Source organism: Bos indicus x Bos taurus, chromosome 16, assembly GCF_003369695.1.
Source record: "Bos indicus x Bos taurus breed Angus x Brahman F1 hybrid chromosome 16, Bos_hybrid_MaternalHap_v2.0, whole genome shotgun sequence".
NCBI classification, from domain to species: domain Eukaryota; kingdom Metazoa; phylum Chordata; class Mammalia; order Artiodactyla; family Bovidae; genus Bos; species Bos indicus x Bos taurus.
This window is the reverse complement of record NC_040091.1, coordinates 63,551,381-63,567,821: the sequence shown is the minus strand read 5'-3', so window position 1 is coordinate 63,567,821 and position 16,441 is coordinate 63,551,381. Positions and strand designations below refer to the sequence as shown.

The 16,441-nt window shown below is 44.2% G+C and overlaps 1 protein-coding gene across 2 annotated transcripts in view; it reads right to left on the bottom strand.

Moving 5' to 3' along the window:
* Positions 1 to 1,935: 1,935 nt before the first annotated feature.
* LAMC2 (laminin subunit gamma 2) overlaps positions 1,936 to 16,441 on the bottom strand; it is a 67,746-nt gene continuing 53,240 nt past the window's right edge. Inside the window, exons 14-23 of one of the 2 annotated variants that reach the window (XM_027565542.1) lie at positions 16,146 to 16,351; positions 14,886 to 14,965; positions 12,998 to 13,147; positions 12,333 to 12,477; positions 11,495 to 11,644; positions 10,719 to 10,833; positions 9,146 to 9,345; positions 7,122 to 7,280; positions 6,929 to 7,028; positions 1,936 to 3,927 (exon numbers count right to left, since the gene is read on the bottom strand). In XM_027565542.1, the coding sequence (XP_027421343.1) occupies positions 3,674 to 3,927; positions 6,929 to 7,028; positions 7,122 to 7,280; positions 9,146 to 9,345; positions 10,719 to 10,833; positions 11,495 to 11,644; positions 12,333 to 12,477; positions 12,998 to 13,147; positions 14,886 to 14,965; positions 16,146 to 16,351 (1,559 nt within the window). In that variant the 3' untranslated portion in view covers positions 1,936 to 3,673. The remainder of the gene's footprint in view (positions 3,928 to 6,928; positions 7,029 to 7,121; positions 7,281 to 9,145; positions 9,346 to 10,718; positions 10,834 to 11,494; positions 11,645 to 12,332; positions 12,478 to 12,997; positions 13,148 to 14,885; positions 14,966 to 16,145; positions 16,352 to 16,441) is intronic. The other variant, XM_027565543.1, reaches the window with a different exon arrangement.

The window sequence follows — 16,441 nt, the reverse complement described above, 5'->3', positions numbered from 1 at the left end:
TAAGTTAATTGTTCAACCCCGCCGTGACTATTCAATCTTTTTTAATTTTTAATTGTGACAAACGTTATGTATGGGTTTAGGTCTGAATGGTGATTCAGAAGGTAAAATAACAATTCTCCACTCTGCGAGCTCACTTAAGGTTTAGCTACTGGTTTGTCAGATTAGTTGTGTGTGTGTGTGTGTGTGTTTATCATTTTGGTTCTTGGTATCTTTTTTTGTTTAAGGCTGAGATTAGTCAGCTATGTGGGTTTGGTGGCATATCATTGTGGTACTTGATATGACTTATAAATTGATGGTTTGTATTTATACTTGCTACTTTAGTCACAAAGCGAAATACTTTTTTTCCCTCTGTCCTGAGAGTATGTAATGATGAGCTCTTGTTTAATATTGGGTATAAACATTGGTTTATTTTGCTTACTTACACTAACTTACAAAATATATACTGTATCTATAAGTTAACAGACATGTACATAACACAGTTTTTCCCTTATGACCCGTAAGTAAACTTCAGATCTTGGAATTTCCTAGCAAGTTCCATGTAGCCCATAGTATAAAGAAAACAGAGGAAAAAGAGTCTAATCTCTGCTTTCCAGGTGGGAAAACTGAGCCACAGCAAGAATTTACAACATTCCCATGACCATGTGAAACATTAAAAAAAAACAATGATAAACACATTCCCAGTCCTTGAGACTTGTTCCAAACATTGGACATTACCAAGTATCCATCTTACATTTTGTCCAAGCATACTGAAAAGAAGTCCACATCCTGGGATAAGATCAGAAGTACATTGACTAAGAAGTTACAGTCCACATGCATTTCATTTCTACCCACTTCTCCAGACAGAAATCCCCATGAGTCAAAATAGATGAAAATATGTGTGATAGCTTACCAAGGGCACAATTAGTTAGATAACTCTCAGAAGCACAAGCGAGTTTCCACTACAAATCACAATACTGATAAGAAAGAGGAAGGAAAGTGCCCTTAACTTGGCAGGGTCAGGTCAAGACTGGTAACAGTCTAAGTCCTGGGGAGGCTATTTCTAAGTCACATACTCCTTCTCTCATCTTAGGGACAATCGACCACAACCTCAGAAATGAGGGAATTATTTCTGTCCAAAGAGAGTCACATGAGTCACTTTTCCATTTCCCATCTCTACATAGGGATCATCTCCCATGTGTCAGGGAAGACAGTCATATGACTCTCTTAACAGTCAATCCCACGAAGGAATCCTTTTATGATTGCAGGCACCCTCAGATCCCCCACCAAGTACCCTGGAATATGTATACTTGACAGAAACAGATAGCCAATCACTAAGATGCATTCTCCCCTTTCATAGTAGAGAACTGTCAGAGAATCAACTTCCTTCCTACCAAGGGACTCTATTTCCCAGACACCTTACAAGTTAGAGGTGGGCATAATAATACTGGGTTCTGGACCATGAAATGTGATAGAAAGTGATGTTCAGCCTTCACCAGGCCTGCCTCACAAAAACTTCCATGTATCTCCTTCTTCAATGTCTTTTTTCCTCTCCACCCATTGGAAGGGAGATGCTGCCTAAGGCAACCTTAGAAGTCATGTTATAAATGGCAGGGCCTCTGAAATGAATATGTGGAGGGCTACTCTACCAACTGTCCATCCAGTATGTGATGAGAACGAGAAAAAAAGTCAATCATGAGTGAATTTTGCATATTTTTAGGTCTGTGTGATATTGTAGTTAATTGAATCAAATTTGTAAGATGTGATTGAGTATGCCAAGACAGGATTAAAAATGCACTTTCAGAGAAGGCAAAGCATAGTGATTAGATCTGTCAGAATTTGGGGGGTCAGTGTAGGCAGAAGCAGAATTCTGTCCTCAGTCACTTGGGTAGATGGCCAATTCAGGATCTCCATTTATTAAATTTTAGTTTATTAAAAAGCATGACAATGTACCACAAATGATTGATTTTTGCCTTTATTTTTTTATAGTTGATGAAAAAAAAAGCCAAAATGTTAATTATCACCCTCACCCTGCTCAGGTTGTTCCAGAAATAAATCCTTCTTTATGCTTAGGAGACAAAACCAGTTAAATTTCATAACATGCTTGCCTGGTTGGAACAGGCAAACAAGATACTCAGAAAAAAGAATTAAAGATGCTAATTCTGGGGGCTCACATCTCTCTCTGAAGCATTTTTTGTTTCCACTGCTTTGGTACCTACACCTTAAGCTTATAGTTTAACAAATTAGAAACTGACCACAGGCATCTACGAATTGTTCTTTATTTAAAAAAAAAAAAAAAATAACAGGTCCATGAAAAGCCAAGGAAATACAGAGGTGAGGCAGTACCAAAGTCTACTGAGTCAAGGCTAGAAGGGCCTCTGATTTTTCCAGAAATTCCCACTGGTGTTATGACTCAACAATCTGTTGCAATCAGTTGTAGAAAGGGGCAGAGCAACAGCTGAAATGCAAGAAAGGGTGCACAATCCAGAGTCATTTCAGCTATTTACCAAAATTCAAGTGCCCCATGGGAATGTCTTGCAACATATGTTCCGTTGAAAAATGAGGTTGCAAACCAAGGGGTTATTGCAATGACTTGTGAGGAACAGGGTTTGTAAGTTTAATTTTTTTTTTAAGGTTTGTCTTCCTTACTATTCAGTCAACTCCACGAGGATAGAGACTATATCACCAATGTACCCCAGCCCCTGGCACACAATTGGTACTCAATAAATATATGTTGTAAGGATGGATGGATGGATGGATGGAAGAATGGAAGGATGGATGCTACCCAGTTCAAGTATGAGTAGGAACATTGTCTGTTATCAAAAGAGAGAGTGAGAACAAAACCCACAGGGGCATATAATTTTTAGTGTTTGAAAATGGCATTGAATTAGGACTAATATCTCTTCTTAGATAATTGCACCTCTTTGCGAGCCCAAGCTACATTTTTCTATCACTTTGAAACTCGAAAGTAAGTACGTTCCCAATGTTTGCTCCACTGCTAAGAAATGCTTTAATAAAAACATTGTCTCTAAGGTGCCTGGCATCATCAAGGGAAAGGTGGTCACTTCCAGGCCCAGAAGAACTCAAAGGTAGCAGGATACCAATGCTCCAAACATGCCAGGCTTACGGTTCGTCACTTCCTCCGGTTTGAAAGTGGAGTACATGTCATGGATCGGGCAGTAAGTGGGAGGAACTCTGATCAACAAGAACACATTGAACAGTATGAGGCAACAGTATTTTACTGACCACAGCATGACTTCAATTCACTCTCTGTTCTGACATTAGGAAGAATTTTATGTGTGGGCAAAGTCAAAAAAAATTTCCTTTGGTCACATTTACTCAAAGAATAAGCCGCCTACGACATGGCAACACTTGTTCATACTCCAGGAGTTGGTTTATGACTATCTGCCAGTGCAGTTTGTCCTTCCATCCGGTCTACCCTTTGGGTGTCCAGGCCCTTGATGAGTCTCATACTCAATGCTATTTGCCTCGTTGCCCCACATCAGGAAGCAAAGAGCATCACACTGGTACAATACACTGATCTTGGCCAAGGTCTCGGGGTGGGGCCAGGTTCAGTTGAGCTGAGAATGCCCATCAACACTTCAAATGGCCCCATCCCACCCCACCCGCATGAGATGGCTTCTGAGCCTGAGGTCTCCATCCTAAGAACCCCCGTTGGGAAATCTCGAAGGCAGCTTCAGTGTTGCTCAAGAGCCTGGGTATTGTAGCAGCCCGGGGGCAGGTTGTCCCGAATGTTCTCCAGGTTCTTCACATCAGCCAGAATGCCATCTATGCTTGTCTCCAGTGAGTGGAGGTGGCCCCTCTGCCAACGCACTCTCTCCTCCAGCTCTGACATCAGCGGCCGCAGCTGGCTGTTGATCTGGGTCTTGGCTCGAAAAAGCTTCTGCTCCAGTAAGATCAGCCCCTCTTCATCTACACTGCCAGGCTGGTCTATTTTTAGAGGACAAGAATGGAGTTAACAGAGGAAAAAGTTGTGATTGAATCCCCTTGAACACATGCAGGCCCTTCTGTAACTTTAACTTCTGTTTTTACCTGCTCAGAGTCAATAGTATGCCATTCTTTTAAAAAGGCTTACTTTAAATTAGAAATAATCTAGAAAAAATTTTGAGAGCACAAGCCTTGTTACTAGGTTTTGAAAAGCCCAGTTTAAGCATCTGGGCTCTTTAGTTAAGCAAGATGAAGCTTGGGCTTCGGTTTTCACAATAGAGTCAACAGCTTCTGCTCTGAAAAGATGAAGGCTGAAGGTCACAGGGACTGAACACTGTCCAAGGTGTCTGCCCAACACAGCTCATCCCTTTAGGATCAGAATCAACTCCAAATTCTGCTCTCTGAATCACCCTTAGGAAATTTCTTGCTGTTTTCTATTAGAAGACCTTTAGAAACTGGCTGGGTTTCAGGGCTTAGGGAGGCCAAGGTAGGCTTTGCTATTTAAGGGATGCATTCCAGCTGTATGAAATGATGGAAGACTTCATTCTGGCCTGGAACAGTGGAGATCTGGCTAGACATTAGTTTATTCCAATATGAAATGTGGTTACATTTGTTCAGGTATGCTTTACTCATAAATGATCGGACACGTCAGCATGAAGGGCACCTGACCCTTCATGTGCAAGCAAGACCCGTTTGGTCTGAATAGGTTTGAGTGGACAATTCAAGGTCAGATCTATTTGACTGCAGAAGTTTTATCCCAGCTAAAGAGATTAAACTGTAATTTTTCCAGGACTCAAGAGACCAGACAAAGTAGAAACAGCACAATAACCCAAATGTTGATCCAGTAGATCAGTCCTTCCCCTGGGGACAGAGGAGGAGTCTAGAATTTAGGGCTCTAAGACATGCAGGAGAAGTGAAGCAGGCTTGCAGGCAAAACGTCCGTGGGAGGCAGCATGAGCTTCTTGCAAACAGCAGGAGCATCAGACACGGAGACCTCGGGTGGAATCCTGTCTCCCCTATTTACTATGTGATCTGTGGGGCAGTATTAAACTCCTTGAGCTTCTGTTCACTATTCTATGAAATAAAATAATAAAACCCGCCTCATTAGTTGTTGCTTAGTTGCTAAGTCATGTCCGACTCTTGTGCAACCCCATGGACTACGCAGCTCCTCCATCCATGGGGTTTCCCAGGCAAGAATACTGGAGTGGGTTGCCATTTCCTTCTCCAGGTGATCTTCCCTCATCTCCTGCTTGGCAGGCAGATTCTTTACCACTGAGCCACCACATAAGCCCTAAAACCCACCTCACAGAACCTTTACAAATTTTACACAACCATTCACCACAAAAAAATCTGGCTCAGTGCCTGGCACACAGAAAGTGCTTGACAGTTCTCAGCCAGCCTCCCTGCCCATGCTCTTGTTTCCTCTAAAGGCCCTGTTAGTTTCATTGCCTTTTTCAGAACACTAAACAAAGCTGCTAAACTCTCAGCTGGGGATTTTTTTTTTTTTTACCTTAAGAGGGTATTTTACTCTTTGGGACTCATTGGATCACAAAGCGGACCCATCAGGAAAACAATGCAGATGATACTTGTCTCTCAGGGTGATGATGACACTCCACAGAAAAGCCAAGTTTGAAAGTGGCTCTCCCAAGTATGGCTGGAATCCCTGACTGAAGCCCTACTTCCATATCTGGTGCAGCCCAAGCTTGATAAAACAGGCCACAGAAGGTTTGATATCAGTTCTACCCAAATCCTGGATTTTAATTTATCTGAACTTTCTTTGGGGAGGGATGCGGTGAGGTAACTGGAGCTGCTGCCATGGGGTGCCATCAAATCTATTTTAGCCTAAAATTTCTATAGTGTCTCATGGACCTCCCTCTTTGACATTTCATCTGGATCATCTACCAGGCAGCTCAAGTTTCCACAACCAGTCACAGCACAGTGTAACTGTGGTTTGTGTGTGTATGTGCACCTGTGTGCTCAGTAGCATTCAACTTTTTGCACCCCTATGCACTGTGTATCCCACGAGGCTCCTCTGTCCATGGGATTCTCCAGCCAAGAATACTGGAGTGGGTTGCCAAGCCCTCCTCCAGAGGATCCTCCTGACGCAGGGATCGAACCCATATCTTATGTCTCCTGCATCGGCAGGTGGGTTCTTTACCACTAGCGCCACCTGGGAAGCCCCAACTGTAGTCTGGGGAGGGACAAACAGCAGAATCAGCAAGTAATTCTTTTTTCTTAGTATTTATGTATTTATTTGACTGTGCCAGGTCTTAGTAGCTGCACACAGGATCTAGTTCCCTGCCCAGGGATCGAACCTGGGCCCCCTGCATTGGGAGTGGAGCCTTAGTCGCTGGATCACCAGGGAAGTCTCTCAGCAAGTGATTCTTGATCTCACAGGCTGGGAGAGTCTTTCCCCTCACCACTCCTACAGTCTTAGACCTCTCTCACCTCTCAATTACTACAACTGTCTCCAAAATGATCTTATCCTGCCTCTTGTCTAAGCCTCCTGCAAACTCTCCTCCACCCAGCTGCTCCAGTGATCTTTCCGAAATATACAGTACGGACGCCATTCCTCTGCTTGACACTGTCCACTAGATTCTCGGGATCAAGGTCAGAATCCGTAGTGGGGCTGTCAAGCCATCCAGTATTCTCTTTCACTGTGAAGTCCGAATCCTACCTCCACAATTTACTGTGTGATCTGCAGAACATTATTAACCTCTCTGAGCCTCAACATACCTTCCCCAAGTACACCCAGTTCTTTGACCTACAGACTTTCATCTCCAAGGGCAATAGGCAGATGCCCAGTGACCCACCTTAGAGATGGTAAAATAGACCACAGCAAATGAAAAGCAACCTGCCTAAGGTATCTGAGCCTGGAAACAAAGCAAATTTCCTGACACCCTTAAGGGAAGTTGAGATTCCCACGCATCGGGACTAAGTCTAGTTAATCTTCTGGGGAGAAGCCCTGGAACACAGGTTGGAAGGTTGTGGATACTCCACATACCTATTAGATGTAGGATGCCATCCAATGTGTTGAGTGTGTCTTGGATCGTAACTCCAGCATTCTTGGCTCTGCTGTCAACTCTCTGGGCTTCTGTAATTACCTGAGGAAAAAATAAGCACAAGCCCATCTGGAAAGGGTGTTCCCACAGTGGCCAGGTTACAGGACTCTGCCGTGGAAAACCATGGGAACTCACCATCTGCACTGTGTCCATATCCACGTCAAACTCCCGCTCCTTCCTTGCCAGCTCTCCTTCCACTTTCCTCATCTCACTCTTGAGAGTGGCCAGTCCCTTCTCCATGGCCAAGGCTCCATCTGCTGTCACGTTGGCCTCCACGTTCAGACTCCCAATCTCCTGGGGGAACAAAAGGAGCCAGGGACGGAAGGAGAGAGGGGTGAGGCACAGAAACATCCCAAAGACGACCACAGAAAAAATACAGCTGTGGCCGGGCTCTGATGGAGTAAGTGAGATGAACAACGAGACAGTCAGACTTGGGGACACCCCCTTCCCCAAGCTCTGCCTCAAACAAATGAATTTGGGGGTATGTCTCCAGAGACTCTAATGGTCAGCTGTGAGACCCTGCTTCCCTCCCGGGTCAAGCTCAACAAACAGTGAGTGAATCAGGAACCAGCTGGGAAAACCCAGAGGGTGAGAAACTCAACTCCTTCTTTGTCGTGTTTCTTTACTGCCATCATCTTTTGAATGGCTTTGTTCCCCCAAGACACTTGAGTTTGGGGTGCAGAGAATGAATGGGCTACAGCTTTGAGTTTTGTTTTTACCAGGATGAGTGAATCTTAATATCTTTATCAACAAGCTACTATTAGGCATCATGTCACAGGTATCTCTGTGCTAGAAGCCATATAAAAAGACGCATAGAAAATTGGTCTCTACCCTAAAGGGACCTAAGATTTGAGATTATTTTTGGAAGTAATCCAAGAGTGAGGCCACACAGTCTAGACACCAAAAGTCCCCTCTGGGCTTTCTAGAGTTGCTTATGATTTCTAAAGTGAAAGTGAAGTGAAGTCGCTCAGTTGTGCCCGACTCTGCGACCCCATGGATAGTAGCCTGCACCAAGCTCCTCTGTCCATGGGATTTTCAAGGCAAGAGTACTGGAGTGGGTTGCCATTTCCTTCTCCAGGGAATCTTCCCAATCCAGGGATTGAACCCAGGTCTCTCACATTGTAGACAGACGCTTTACCGTCTGAGCCACCAGGGAAGTCCATGATTTCTAAAAGTCACACTTAAATCAGAACTAGGAAGCTCTCTTCCAGTTGAGAAGCACTCTTTCTACTGTAGCACTTAACATTTGTGCTGTAAGTGCAACTAGTCTGTCTTTCCCATGACACTGAGTGCTCCTTAAAGAGAAGGACTGAGTTTTCCCCATCTCCATATCCCCAGCACAGTGCTGGCACAGAGTGGAAACAAAGTGAAAAATGAGTAAGTGGAGCTTAGACCCAGAACTCCAGAATTTCACAATCTCGAATCAAAACACTGGGATAGTTGCTGCAAGTTGAATTGTGTCCCCCCAAAGAAGATGTGTTGAAATTCTAACCCCTAATACCTCAGAGTGTGACCTAATTCAGAAATAGGGTTGTTGCAGATGTAGTTTATTAAGATAAGGTTATGCTGGAGGAGAGTGGGCCCCGAATCCAACCAGTGTCCTTATAAGAAGAGCTGGAGAGATGCAGGAAGAAGAGCCCCAGGTGATGACAGAGGCAGGGACTGGAGAGAAGTGACTGCCAACCAAGGAACACAAAGGATTGACAGCCACCGCCAGAAGCTAGGAAGAAGCACGGGAGCTTTCTAGCCAGAGTCTCGGAGGGAGCACCGTTCTGCTGACACCTTGATTTCATACTTCTAGCCTCCAGAGCTCTGAGAGAAAAAATTCCTGTTGCTTTAAGCCACCCAATCTGTGCTGCTTTTTGATAGCAGGTCCAGGAAACTAACAGAATATCTAAATAAAAAGCAATCTTGCATGGTTCTTCTCATGGTGTTCTCTAAAAAGGGGGCTGAAAATGGCGGGGGTGGGGCTCCAGCCCTCAGTCAATGACAGGCTCGTGAACCACCCAAACCAAAAGGCCAGCCAAGTGAATCTGGGAACACCATGGACCATAACAGGACGCTGAGTCTTACAGGTCAGAATGAGCCCAACGCTCTCGCTCATTCAACATGACCGGTATGTTTGAAGCTGCTCCTGCTGACCTGAGATTTCTCTTTACCTGTTCTATCTTGCCCGCGATCTTCAGGGCCTCCCCGGCTGCAGTCTTTGCCCTCTGGGCGTCGGTAGCAGCACCCCCCAGGGCTGTTTCTGCTCGCCTGGTCTTGTCGCTGGCATCTGCAACCTTCTGGCTGATGTAAGAGAGTCTCTTCATGGCCTCTTCAGCCTCTGCTTTTCTGTCTTCAACCTGCAGATCAAACTCTGAAATGAAGATAAGAAAACATTGCCATGAAGATGAAAATTAACTTACAACTGAAGATGAAAGGGGCTGATGCCTTTAAGAAAAATCAGAGAGTTAATAGCACCCAAGGGATGAGAGAGTGGAAAGTTGTGGTCATGACTCTTTCTTGTCCAAGAGAAAGTATTGAACTGACCATCAACAATCAGCCTGTCCTGGGTCCCCATCTTTGCAAAAGTGAACCTCCAAATGAATCAGAAACAAGTAGACTCTTTGAAGCCCAAAGTTTCAACCCAGAGCCTTAAACCCTAAGCTGCCAATTAGCAGTTGAATAGAAGGGGTAGAGAGGTACTTCTGTGAAGAAGAAAATCCCAAGACTTGAAAATGTCTTTATTGTTGTTCTTTAGTGAAGAAGTCTGAAACTTTAACCAAATCTCTGCAAGGCTTCCCAGGTGGCGCTAGTGGTAAAAAAACACACCTGCCAGTGCAGGAGACAGAAAAGAGTCGGCTTCGATCCCTGGGTCAGAAAGATCCCCTGGAGGAGGGAACCGCAACCCACTCTAGCATTCTTGCCTGGAGAACCCCATGGACAGAGGAGACTGACCAGCTACAGTCCACAGGATCACAAAGAGTCAGAAACAACTGAAGCGACTTAGCATGCATGCACTGCAAGGCACAAACCCAAGTTTCCTGGAATCTAGATGCTATGACAAAGCTTGTTCGATATCATTTATCACAAGGCAGCCTCACTGACTCTATATTGGAACCAACCAGGCCAAAGAAAGAAGGGGAGAGAAAAGAAAACTATCTATATGGCAGTGAGATAGCAAATCTCTGCAGGACCTTTGAAGCAGTTTAGTTGAAATTTCTTCTTTTAGAGATGAGAAAATCAGAGTCTGGAAAGGTTATGTGACTTGCCTACAGTCACACAGCCAGCTCAGCCTAATCACACGATTGAGCACAGATCAGAACTCAAGCCTTTTGACAGTTAGTACAATATGGGCTTCCCTCGTGGTTCAGATGGTAAAGAATCTGCCTGCAATGTGGGAGATGTGGGTTGGATCCCTGGGTTGGGAAAATCCTCTGGAGAAGGGAATAGCTACCCACTCCAGTATTCTTGCCTGGACAATCCCATGGACAGAAGAACCTAGCGGGCTACAGTCCACTGGGTCACAGAGAGTTGGACGCAACTGCGTGATTAACACTTGCAGTTTTCATAATTGTTTCTACTGTATTAAATATTTTTAAACGTTTTTCTTTACAAAGATATTTATTGAGTGTCTATTAATACCTCAACATGCCTGCCACTTACAGAGATTTATGAAGATTCAAAATAAACCAAAGTCACGTTTATACCTTTAAAATACTCAAGTGATCTGAACCCCGAAATACTCACCTCTGAGGTTCTTTAAGATATTCTCAACTTCATAAAAAGTGGCATTGCCCATGCTTAGTGCTTCTTGGGCTCTGCTTTTAGCAAGGTTGGCACGGGAAAGCAGCTGATCTGATTTCTGTAAATGGGCAGGCGGAACAAGATTAGAGTAAATATAACACACACCCAGGCAGAGCCCTCCTGCCAGCATAGCCGCTCTGACACACTGCTCTTCACAACAGAGAACTTGATTCCTGGAGTCTAGGGGGTGCTGCAGCAACCCTCCACAACCTGAGACCACATAGACTTTATAACCCGATGACCCAGTAGGATTCCACATTGAGGACAGACTCGAGCTCTACTCAGGGACAAGAACAGTTTTACAAATCCTAATTTTAAACCCTGGATACTTCCTGAAGTATGGACATACACTTCATAGACACATGTCATATATACCTAGAAAGTATAGACATGTGTCTTCATAGACAGCTAGATCAAAATTGGGCCCAGAAGACCTCAGTCCTATTCCTACATTGGAGGGCTGAAGGAAATGGCAACCCACTCCAGCATTCTCGCCTAGAGAATCCCGCGGATGGAAGAGCCTAGTAGGCTACAGTCCATGGGGTTGCAAAGAGTCGGAAATGACTGAGTGACTTCACTTTCAGTGAGTGGAACTGAGGTAATCACATTAAGGTCTCAATAAGCAGCAATACCATGACCTTTCGAGAGTTTCTGATGGCTCCTCTTACTGGTAGCCTTTCAACACGGGTCTGCTGAAGGAACGAAGAAACAGAGGATACCTGTCTCTCATTCTTCCCATCCTGTAAGAGCTTCTGGGTTTCTTCTTCCCAGTTTCCCAGACTGCTTTGCACACGCTTGAATTCATCCATTCGCTTAGTCACCAGGCTTGAGAGAGAGTCAGCTTTTTGTCTGATCTTCTTCGCTTCTACCTGTGAGTCCCCAAAAATGAATAAGCCTTACTTTCTGCTCGCCAGTTGCCACACCAGTCTTCCCATGACCTGCCATCATTGTCTGAAAACAACAATCCAGGCCCAAAGTCCAACAGAAATGAGGCAATATTCCTCATGCAAGTCAGGCAGCATGCCCCCCAGCTAGCAAACGAATTTTATGTCTGCTCTGCATTTTTTTATTATTATTATGTGTGAAAATCATTGTGAATGCTTTTTGCTGTGGGTAGAAAGCTGAATCTTAATCCAATAAATTTGGAATAGTTAAAGGAATTGATGACAGAAACAATGCAAACTTTTGAGGGAAAAAAAAAAAAAAAGCCTTCCAAGTGGCTACACATGAAAATATATAGGTTGGACCCAAAGGTAGATATCAAAAGTTCCATGGTAATTTCTCACAGGTTTCAACAGTCCCCCAAACTAGGGAAGAGACAGAAAACTTGTATTCACCAACAGAAATAGGTTCAGAATATGAACCAAGGTGTTATCAGGGACCACGATTGGAGTTTAAGAATAAAGAAAGAGGAGGATAAATGCTCTTCTTAATTTAAAGCAAGAAAGGTAAATATGGGGAAAAAACTGGATGATTGAACAATTCAATGGAATCCCCTGAGAAGAAAGCATTATGGCCCTTCTTCTGTACATCACTGCATAGGTTAGATGCTCTTACCTGGAAGGACTGATCATTGACCCCCTGAAGCTGAGTTGCTGAACTGAGAAGGCGGAGACTATGCTGATATGACGTATCTGCTTCATTGTCAATTTGAGTGGCCTCCCTCGATAGCTGCTGGGCCAGAGACTTGATTTTCTCCAATCTGCAGGGAGTGAAGAGAGCGGACTTTGAGAATTCGCTCTTTTTATTAAAAGCGAAATTTCATTCTGTTAAAACTATGTCGTCAGGATTATCCAAAGAACCAGACGAGCATAAATGTCTGATATGTATCTCTTTCCATAATTTAAACACAGGCATTAAAGTTTATATAGGTTGGGTCAGAAAAATTCAACCCAAGTTTTCCAATTCTTAATCACATGAATATATTGTTTATACGCTCCATGCCACCAGATGGGTTTCTTCACCTCCTTTAAACACCACGGATGGTACCATATCTACAAATATACAATCTATAAATCAAAACTGAAACTTTACTTAGAGTAATTGACGTTTTTCTTCCAGTCTTAAAGGCATCTGCTTTCCTCCAAAGTAACACTCTCATTTCTTGTCCTTCTCACTATTGATACTTTTAAAGGAACACAGCACTCCTCAGACCTGGTTTGCATTGTACCCTGGGAGGGAGCAGATTATATTGGCCCGTGTGAGGACCTGCTGAAACGTACTTTCCCCCAAGCTCTTGCACCACGGAGCCACGGAGGCTGCCACTGCTGCCTCCTTCAGCAGCAGCCTTGCGCGCCAAGGTCAGGGCTTGCTTGGAGTAGTCTTCAGTTTCCCTGACCAGTTGCTCCATGTTATTGGCTGACTCGACATGGCTGAAAGGATCAAAAAGAATGAGTTTTTATAGCAAAGGGCTTCCTTTATTATTTTTAAATTTTTTTTTTTTGCCATACGACAACACTTTATTTTGTATTAGGGTGTAGCCGATTAACGACATTGTGATAGTTTCAGGTGAACAACAAGGGACTCAGCCATGCATATATATACATGTATCCATCCTCCCCTAAACTTCCCTCCCATCCAGGCTGCCACATGACATTGAACAGAATTGCACGTGCTATACAACAGGTCCTTGTTGGCTACCCATTTAAAATATAGCAGTGTGTACATGTCCATCTTCAAATCTCTAACTACCCCTTCCTCCCAAATAGAGCTACCATATGACCTACAATCCCACTCCTGGGCATATATCTGGAGGAAAACATGACGAGAAAGGATACATGCATCCCAATGTTCACTGCAGCCCCACTTACAGTAGCCAAGCCATGGAAACAACCTATATGCCCATCAACAGGAACAGATAAAGAAGATGCAATACATATATACAATGGAATATCACTCAGCCATTAAACAGAATGATATAATGCCATTTGCATAAACATGGATGAACCTAGAAATCGTCATACTGAGTGAAGTAAGTCAGACTGAGAAGGTGAAATATCATATGACATCCTTTATATGTGGAATCTAGAAAGAAATGATATGGAAGGATGAAAAGGGCTTCCTTTGGCCTTTTATTTAAATAAGGGGAGAGGAGTAAGAGAACTACTTTGACTCAAAAAAACAAATAGAATTGACCCAGATGAGATGGAGCTCCTCAATTAGAAGTGCTATCAAGAAGCAGAAGGTGTTCTGAGACATAGCCTCACGTCCTAAACTTTTTTGATGATCTACTCCATTTCTAGCATAATCAGAGCAAGTGATGGAGATGGGCAGGAGAAGTCTCAGGGAAATAAATACTGCATTTATAAACTTTTCTGCAGGAGAAATCCTAGGCTTTATTTTATCCAGGATCCAACTCCCTCTCCACTTTTTGCTGCATCTTTAAACTTAGCCCAACATTAAGGGGGACAAAGCCCATCAAGAACAGTTCCCCAGTTGTTTTTGTCCCCTTGGTTCTAGAAACTGATGAAAACAAATCCAGGAGGCAGCTCACATTATGAGAGCATGAGCCAGCCCCCTCTGCTGACTGAATTCCATTCAGGATTAGCAGAGCCTGCCACCTTGCTGAGCCCTCTGCCAGGAGCAAACCTCTTCAGCATCAATCCTGATTGTAGGATTTGCAATCAGGCAAGGACTAAGGAGCTGCCTGTGATTACCAGGGCCCTGCAGAGCTGGTTTTCAGGAGGGAGTTCTCCCCCTCTGCACTCTTGGCCCCCACAGGCTAGCAAACAACTCGTTGCGACTTGTTCCCAGGCTTGGTGTGGGAGCCTGGAGTCCCTCAAAGCTGCAAAGTACTCTTTTCCAAGGGCTGATTCATTTCACAGGGCCCAAGGAATTACATCTGACATACACTGAAGCCATACCATGAGTCATAGAGAAATCTGGAAAAGAAACACCCCACCCTCAACTCCTGCCAAATGACCCTGCCCAGTGGCCACCGACATACACTGAAAACCAAGCAGTTAAAAAATGGCTTCAGGGCAGGGGAATGGCTGCAAAGGAGTCTGGAGGTAATCAGTATGGAGCTTTGGTCCTGAATACTCAGCAGAGTTGTTCAAGTCTGGCCTCACAGAGGTGTCTGAAGCAGAGGTGCCCTCCAGAAGTACTCACCTGTCTGCCAGTCTTGTGGCCTCCTGAGCTAGACTTTTAAAGCCATTTGGCCCTGTGTAGTGTTCTGAAGGTGGAATGTTCTGTGGGAAAAGGACAAATGGTTAAGGCTTTGCTGGCAGCCATGGAGCCTAAGCAGCTTCTGCAGCTGTCCTGTCTGAACCCCTTGTCATTAGTCACACAGAATTCCCCAACCTGACGCATCAAGAGTCCCTGGTTTACCATGGTCATTACATTAAAAAAAAAAAATGTAGAGACTGAATCAAATAGAAATCCAAGTTCAAAAAAATTCTGTATATATAAATGGATTTTAAAATATATGCATGTTTATATCTTCATATATATTTAAAGTCCAGAACATAGGCCAAGTTTTAATGGTAGTTATTTCGTAGCAATGAGATCATAGGGGACATTTATTTTCTGAATATTCTACAAAAGGAAAATCAATACACAGTATTTTTAAATCCTTCATTTCCCCAGCATTATATCTGATTATCTTCCAACTTTCTTTATCCACCTCCCATCTTACATTATTGTCCCCATTTCCTCCTTTATTCGGAAAGACAAGAGTGTTCATTCAAATCTCTTCTTCCTATCACACCACAAGCTACATCATTAGGAAAACCATACTGTAGTTAAAGTTTTTCCCTATTTTCATCACCATGTTTTTATTGGTCTCCTTCCTTCCCTCTTCATTTTGTTCATTCATTCTTTCATACAGCAAACATTTGTCAGAGCCATACTTGGTGTTATGGGCTGAGAAAGTAAAGATGAACAAAACTCAATCCTGCCCTCTCAGAGCTAACAAGCTAGAAGATAGGAAGAAAGAAGGGAGCAGACAATGCTACAGGTAGCAAGAAATGAACTGGTGAAAGAGAAAGGCTGTCACTAAGTCGTGTCCGACTCTTTTGTGACCCCATGGACTGCAACCTGCTGGACTCCTTTGTCCATAGGATTTCCCAGGCAAGAATAAGGGAGTGGGTTTGCCATTTCCTCCTCCAGGGGATCTTCCTGACCCAGGGATCGAACCTACATCTCCTGCTTGGCAGGTGGATTCTTTACTACTGAGCCACCTGGGAAGCCATAAAGCATAAAATGGGAACTGGCAGGAAGTCAAAGAAAGCTGTGACTGCTGCAAGGAAAAGAAGTCCTACTGACTACCAGAGAGACCAGAAAACCCGAGAGAAAAAGTGAGCCCATGACATGTGCAGTGGGCCCCCCAGCTCAGCAGGGACTCTCACCCCCTAGCCCAGCACCACCTACAGTGTTCCGCAGGGCAGCCTCGCTCTCCTCCAGGCTCAGGCGCATCTGTGTGATGAGCCTGCGGGTATCCTGAACTCGGTCCTGATGCTGGCTGCCCAGGGTCCGAAGTCTCTCCACGGTCATCTTGAGGTCATCCAGGCGGGTCTGGTAGCTATTCTCTTGGCTCCTGGCCTTGGCCAACTGGAGATTGAGGGATCTAATAGCACCTGAACACCAACAAGGAAAGGGAGGATGAGCACGTTGGGGGGTCAAGTCATCAAAAATAGAGGGCTGAAAAAGTGACTTTGACTGGCTTT